The sequence below is a fragment of the Anolis sagrei genome, chromosome 4, assembly GCF_037176765.1.
Source record: "Anolis sagrei isolate rAnoSag1 chromosome 4, rAnoSag1.mat, whole genome shotgun sequence".
In the NCBI taxonomy this organism is placed as follows: domain Eukaryota; kingdom Metazoa; phylum Chordata; class Lepidosauria; order Squamata; family Dactyloidae; genus Anolis; species Anolis sagrei.
The window spans coordinates 5,660,924-5,668,150 of NC_090024.1; the positions used below are offsets into that span (position 1 = coordinate 5,660,924).

Genomic DNA, 7,227 nt, shown 5'->3' on the forward strand with positions numbered 1-7,227 from the left:
GCTGCAAGTTCCCTGGCGCGCGCACATGGCCTTCCGGCCAACGTTCCCTCTGCGGAAACCATGCCCACTCCAAGCCCCGCCGCGCCGCTTCCCGCACACACACACACCCTGCCGCACACACACACACAACCCCACACTCCATCACTCCCCCCGCCGCCACACACACACACGCAACCCCACTCCCCCCGCTGCCGCACACACACACGCAACCCCACACTCCATCACTCCCCCCGCTGCCGCACACACACGCAACCCCACTCCCCCCGCCGCCGCACACACACACGCAACCCCACGCTCCATCACTCCCCCCGCCGCCGCACGCACACACGCAACCCCACTCCCCCCGCCGCCGCACACACACACGCAACCCCACGCTCCATCACTCCCCCGCCCCAGTCTTACCTCCTTTTACTTCACGCCACCTCCAAACCCCACCCCGCCCCTTCCCGCCCTGTCAAAATCTAGGAAAGACAGGAAGGAAGGAAAGAAGGACGAAAGAGAAAGGGAGGTAAAGAAAAAGGGGGAAGGAAGGAAAGTTAGAGAAAGAAGGAAGAAGAAAAGGAAAGAAAAGGAAAGATGGAAGGAAAGAAAAGAGAGACAGCAGAAAAGAAAGAAAAAGGGGGAAGGAAGGAAAGAGATAGAGAAAGAAGAGGAGAAGGAAAGATGGGAGGGAAGGAAGGAAGGAAAGAGGGAAAGAAGGAGAGAAAGAGGGAAGATTGGTCACAGCAACACGTGGCGGGTAAAGGTTGTTATTTCTATTATTATTATTATGCTATTGTTCCTATGAGACCCTTTTAGGGGGAATGGGAGAGGTGTCAGGTCCCAGAGGCAATGCGTTGCATTATTGTTATTGTTATGATGGTGGTGAAATAAAAGGAAATAAAAAGTGAAAGAAGGAAGCAAACAAGGAGGGAAGAAAGGCAAAGGAAGAAAGGGGGAGGGAATGAAGGAAGAGAGAAGGATGAAATCAAGTAGTGAAAGAAAGAAAGAGGTAGAGAAGGAAGAAAGGAGAGAAAGGGGGAGGAAAAGGGGGAAGGAATAGGTAGGGACCTCTCTTTCATAATAGTCCAGATATCTACCTCAACTTTGATAAGTTTTACTATAGGCCACAGCAACGCGTGGCAGGGCACAGCTAGTGTTTTTAATAAATTTTCCACATGAAACAAGGTTTGTGTACATGAACCATCAGAAAGCAAAGGTTCACTTTCTTAGCCACCCATGTGAACAAGTTAGGATTTTGGAATGAGGAACACCCAACCTATACAGTGAGGTGCACATCCATGCACAACGAAAAGCACCCACTGGATCCAAATCTTCTCTGGGGAAATGAATAAGAGATACACAAGAGAGTCTCATAACAAAACTTATTGAACAGCAACTGGCGGATCCAACTATAGTCGAGGGAAGGGGGAGATGCTGACAAATGATTGATGAAACAAAGGCTCCAAACGTTCAAACAAATTGAATGAAATACAGTTCAGCTTGGCTGTAAAGGGCACCAAGGTGGCTCACGCTACCAGCCTTCCAGAAATAAACCCAAGCAACTAGACCAAAGGTGAGAAAGGTGTGGAAAATGAGCTGTATGTGCCCCAATCTCTCTTTTTTTTTTATCCTTCTAAGCTCTCCTTTAAAAAGAACTTTGAAAAATGACAAGGAAATTCAGCAACATGATCAGCAGCAAGCAGCAACACACTTAACAACCTGAAAGGTTTGAGAACACAGAAATGCTGGACCACTCTCACAACCACCATGTCAGACTACACAGAGAAGTCATTGAAATCCACAAGCATGTGGACAATTTCAACAGAAAGGAGGAAGCCATGAAAATGAACAAAATCTGGCTACCAGTATTAAAAAACTCAAAAATTACAACAGCAAAACAACAGAGAGTAAACAATCAGGGACATCAAATCACTCTCAACAAAAGATTCCCCCCCAGGCACTTCCAAGCCATCAAATGCTAATCAAGGTGGTCAATTGAAACATTCACACCTAGCTCAAGCAGACAAAAGTCATTTGTCCCACCCTGGTCATTCCACAGATATATAAACCCATTTTCCTACTTCCAACAGACCTCACTACCTCTGAGGATGCTTGCCATAGATGCAGACCAAACGTCAGGAGAAAATGCCTCTAGACCATGGCCATATAGCCCGGAAAAACCTACAACAACCCAACCTCGAAGGCTTTGAAGGTGACAAGGAACGGCAAGAGAAAACCAACTTCTCTCCTCTCTTGTCTCTTGTTTACTGAGGCCGAAGAGAGAAAGAGAGCCAAGGGTGAGGGTCACATAAGCTTCCCGTTGCAGCATCCCACTCCCCACTGGTACCACTACTTCTTCAACTTTGCAGGTGTGAAAGGAAAGCAGATAAAACAAGCTGCCATTGATGACAGACTTCTTGTTGTCTGTTGGATAAGCTCACAGGGCAGGTGGATAGGCAAGTTGTTGCCCAGTGCTGTCCAGTAATAGAAATCCCCTTGCAATAATGTTCATCCACCAAAACATGACTTTCTTTGATCCCCTTTGTCTCCTTGTCTCCCCACCCCAATGCCTGTATACTAGTCATCTTGTCCCTAGATGGTAGCTGAACAGCTCAGTCCACCAAGAGGTGCTACCACAACCCATTTGAGGAACACCAAAGATGGAAGGAATGCAATTTGGGGTCCACAGGCAGCCCCCAGAACCAGACAATGCATATATAGAAACTCTTAAATCTCCCTCCTTTTCAAAAAGATTTATTTATTTATTTACTTTGTTATATACCGCTGTTCTCAGCCCGAAGGCGACTCATGGCGGTTCACAGCAATAAGAGACAGCAAAAATTCAATGTACAGTATAAAAACAGTTAACAGCCTAATCCATTACACAATTGATAACAATAAACAATTAACGATTACTACAGTAGCCATTCACTATCGTCTCATCATCAAAAACATGATCCAAATTCGTCATCCATTGATCCATTCCAGTGTTCATTAATCAATTATTGCACTAATTATTCGAACGCCTACTCAAACAGCCAGGTCTTCACTTTTTTGCGGAATACCATTAGAGATGGTGCTAATCTAATGTCGGTAATCACAGCCGAGGGGCCACCACTGAGAAGGCCCTATCTCTCGTCCCTGCCAGACGCCAGATTTCCAACCAAAACATTGAAAACCACATACTAAGGTTGCTGGCTTGTATCATCTCGACCTCTACCAACTTCCTGCCCCACTAAAAAAAGTCATACTAAATGCTCTGAATCTATATAAATAAAAACGTAAGGTTCGTTTGTGGGATTAACATAACTCAAAAACCACTGGAAGAATCGACAGCAAATTTGGACACAATACACCTATCAGGCCAACAAGTGACCATCACTCATAAAACATTGAAAAACACAGCAGAAGACACTTAAAAAGCCAAAAACAAATATATTACAATACATGTGCAAAACCACATATATAAACGCAAACACACTTATATTTACACATATACACAAATATATACTCATACAAAGCAAATATACACAAACCGGGCCACAACAATGCATGGCAAGGGACGGCTAGTTCCCTTAATAAAAAAGATGCAATACCACTTCAGATCAAGCTGGTGTAAACCTCTATATGCTCCCTTGGTAACTCCACAGTTACTCATCCCGGACTGAAAAGAAAGGGCCTTGTGACTCTCATAGAAAAGAGTCACAAACAGAATTGAGTAAACCAGATGGCAGAATTTCAGCTGCAATGTGCTTTCCTGCAGCATGCTACAAGAACATCGCTTGCAGTTTTTAGAACAAGTACTGGTTAGAAAGCAACAATAATAATAATATTATTATAATACTAAATCTTTATTTATATCCCGCTTTTCTCCCTCACAGGTCCCAAAGTGGCTTACAACACCTTAACATCATACAAACAATAGACCAAATACATCAATAATAAACATGAATATCATAAAATAAAAACTCTAACCCTAACCCTAAGCCTCGCTCTCCCTGGCGTCATCAGCAGCAACCCCGAGCAGCTCAACACATGTGCAAAACCACATATATAAACGCAAACACACATATATACACATATACACAAATATATACACACACAAAGCAAAAATACACAGACACCTTAACATCATACAAACAATTTAAGCAATTTAAAAAGCAAACTACAATATACAGTCACATTTGTGTATCGTATCATGTCAAGTGATATATATAGTACTCTGCTCCACTAGTCATGTTATGAAGTTCTATCAGTCAGGGTTAATTTCCATCACTGAAAGACGGTCTGAACAGAAAAGTTTTGAATTGGTTCTTGAAAAAAAGCAAGGAAGAGGGGTGTTTTCATAATACAATGACAATGGAAGGACCAAACCAAAGGAGCCTGCTTCCAAGTCTGCCCTTACCGTCTTTGGACGAAACATGGGCCCGCGATGCCGGCAGTCGGCGCAGCCTGTGCTTCCCAATTTGCACGAGGCCCTTAGTCCCAGCCCTCCTTGCCGTGGGAGAGGGCTTTCCCCGAGGAGAGCTCTTTTTCCTGAGGGAATAGCGGCTTTTGAGGACCACAGTGGAGAAGGCAGCATTCCTCTTGTCAACTGGAGAGCTGGAGGGACAATAAAAGCATTTGATGAAATGTCGTCGTCATCTGCTCCCTTCAAAAGGCAGGTATAAGTGCAATAAATTAATTAATATACTGTCGAAGGCTTTCATGGCCGGAATCACTGGGTTGTTCTAAGTTTTTTTTGGGCTATATAGCCATGTTCTAGAGGCATTCTCTCCTGACATTTTGCCTGCATCTATGGCAAGCATCCTCAGAGGTAGTGGACAATTTCAACAGAAAGGAGGAAACCATGAAAATGAACAAAATCTGGCTACCAGTATTAAAAAAAACTCTAAAATTACAATAGCAAAACAACAGAGAGGAAACAATCAGGGACATTTAATCACCTCTCAACAAAAGATTGCCCCAGGCACTTACAAGCCACACCAAGCAACTGCCAGGCCATCAAATGCTAATCAAGGTGGTCAGTTGAAACATTCACACCTAGCTCCAACAGACAAGAGTCCTTTGTCCCACCTGGACATCATTCCACAGATATATAAACCCCTTTTCCTAGTTCCAACAGACCTCACTACCTCTGAGGATGCTTGCTTTAGATGCAGGCGAAACGTCAGAAGAGAATGCCTCTAGAACATGGCCATATAGCCCAAAAAAACCTACAACAACATCAGGAGATAATGATTTTGGAACATGGCCATACAGCCAGAAAACTGACAGCAACCCAAACTAAGATCCGTTTTGCATCTCGTTTGCAAAAAAGCTTTCCTGTAAGTTAAGCACATATATGTCACTGACTGAAGTCTAGCCTAAGTGTCCCGAAGCTAGGGAATGGCATTCATCCCAGGTATTACAAAGAATGAAAGGGTGTTGTTGACTTCACTGCTCCAGATGCAGACCTAGAGCAACAAATAGAACATCAGGAAGAGGCTTGAACAGCCTGTGGTCCTTACAAACAACAGAATCAATATCCTTACCAGGCATTTCCTTTTCTCCTGATGATTTTAGTCCGGCTTTTCAATTTGTAAAAGCCCGTATTCCCACAGGATGGCCTTGGTGCCCCGTGACCAAGAGACATCCGTCTTGCTAGCTGAAGGGAAGAGCTGGCATCCACACTGGGGGAAACGCCAGCCCCATCGTGCTCCTTATGATGCCACGTAAACAAAGACGTGGATGTGGAAGGAGAAGACTGGAGACTGGATGCCTTCCATTTATACTGGCTGGAAGACACCCCAAGCTTTGAATGAAAGCCAGGCTTCTTCTGCTTCACTCCCAACTCCCCTCTGGGCTGTAACTTGGCAGCTGCCTTTGAACTCACAGAAAATTTGTGTGCATTCTCACAGGCTCTGGAAGTAGCCCATCTTTTCATAGTCCGAGGGGATTTACTTGGGTTCGCCACCCAGGTATAGTTTGCTTTCTTGAACCTTGGAGATTTGATGCAGCTTGGCAAGACAGGAGTTTTTTGGACAGTAGGTGCTGAATGCTTTCTCTCAGAGAGATTCTTTCCAGGTGTTGAAGGTGCCTTGCATACTGACTTAGTGCAAACAACAGGTGTATCCACAACCTTCAAGGGGTTGGCTTTGCCTTTCGCCCCAGGGGGTTGTTGGGAACTGTGCAAAAGTGGTGCTTGTAGTGCTGGTGTCTTCCTCTTTGGCAAGTAACTTGACTCATGATCAAGCGCAATAAGAGATTGTTGAGGCTCAGATTTCAAAGCAATGGCGCTCTCACTGATAGTCCTGCACAAGCTGGGGGCAAGTTTTGTCACTCCCTGAATGGCTTCTGAAGTCACAGGTACTTTCTGACGTGCCTTAGGAGCATCATTATCCCTGCTCCTGGGCACAGTTTTGAAATCCGGTAAATATGGCAGTTCTTTGCTTTCTTTAAAGTCAATATTTGAAGTCGAAGCACTGCTGCTTACACGTCCTTGAAAAGCAGCAGGAGCTCCTAATGTTGCTGAAGGACCTCTTTGTGATTTTGGCTCAGCAGTACTGCTAGCTGCTAAAGCAGCCTGAAGTTGTGCAACAGTCCTGTCCATTGTGGCTCCTTCATTTGTTTCTGAAAGCACCTGTTGTGGCTCAGCTTCCTCACTGCTTCCATGGCTCATCGTAGTCCATGAGGTCCTTGCAGAAACACTGCTTCCAGAAGAAGGTGTTGGTCGAGGCTGTACGTTGACAAGAGAGTATTTATTTCTCCAGGTATTGGCAGTGGTCTGGCAAGGTGCAAAATCTCTCTGTGTTTGCTGAGAATATCGAGTAGAGAATGAACCCTGGTTAGTAAAGGCAGGTCTGGGATTCCTCCATCTAAGAGTAGGCGGGGGAACAGGTGCATTTCCATGAATGTTTTTATGGTCATCAATGAGACCTTAAAGGGAAAAAGAAAAGCACTATGGTTAGTTATGTCTTCAACCACATGTGTAGCAGCAGGAAAACCCCAGAAAGATTTTCCTTACATCAGTGTTTCTCAACCTAGGGGTCGGAACCCCCAGAGGGGTCGTGAGCGGGTATCAGAGGGGTCACCAAAGACCATGAGAAAACATAGTATTTTCTGTTAGTCATGGGGGTTCTGTGTGGGAGGTTTGTCCCAATTCTATCATTGGTGATGTGCAGAATGCCCTTTGATTTAAGTGAATTATAAGTCCCTGCAACTACAACTCCCAAATGTCAAGGTCTACTTTTCCCAAACTCCACC

The 7,227-nt window shown here is 44.7% G+C and overlaps 1 protein-coding gene across 1 annotated transcript; it reads right to left on the reverse strand.

Moving 5' to 3' along the window:
- Positions 1-3,814: 3,814 nt before the first annotated feature.
- Positions 3,815-6,902, reverse strand: LOC132775159 (zinc finger CCCH domain-containing protein 3-like). The gene is made up of 2 exons (XM_060775985.2): positions 5,517-6,902; positions 3,815-4,584 (listed from the first exon to the last, which is right to left on the reverse strand). Exons 1-2 carry the CDS (start codon positions 6,641-6,643, stop codon positions 4,326-4,328), a joined length of 1,386 nt encoding a protein of 461 aa, XP_060631968.2. The 5' UTR covers positions 6,644-6,902; the 3' UTR covers positions 3,815-4,325.
- Between the last annotated feature and the right edge of the window lie 325 nt (positions 6,903-7,227).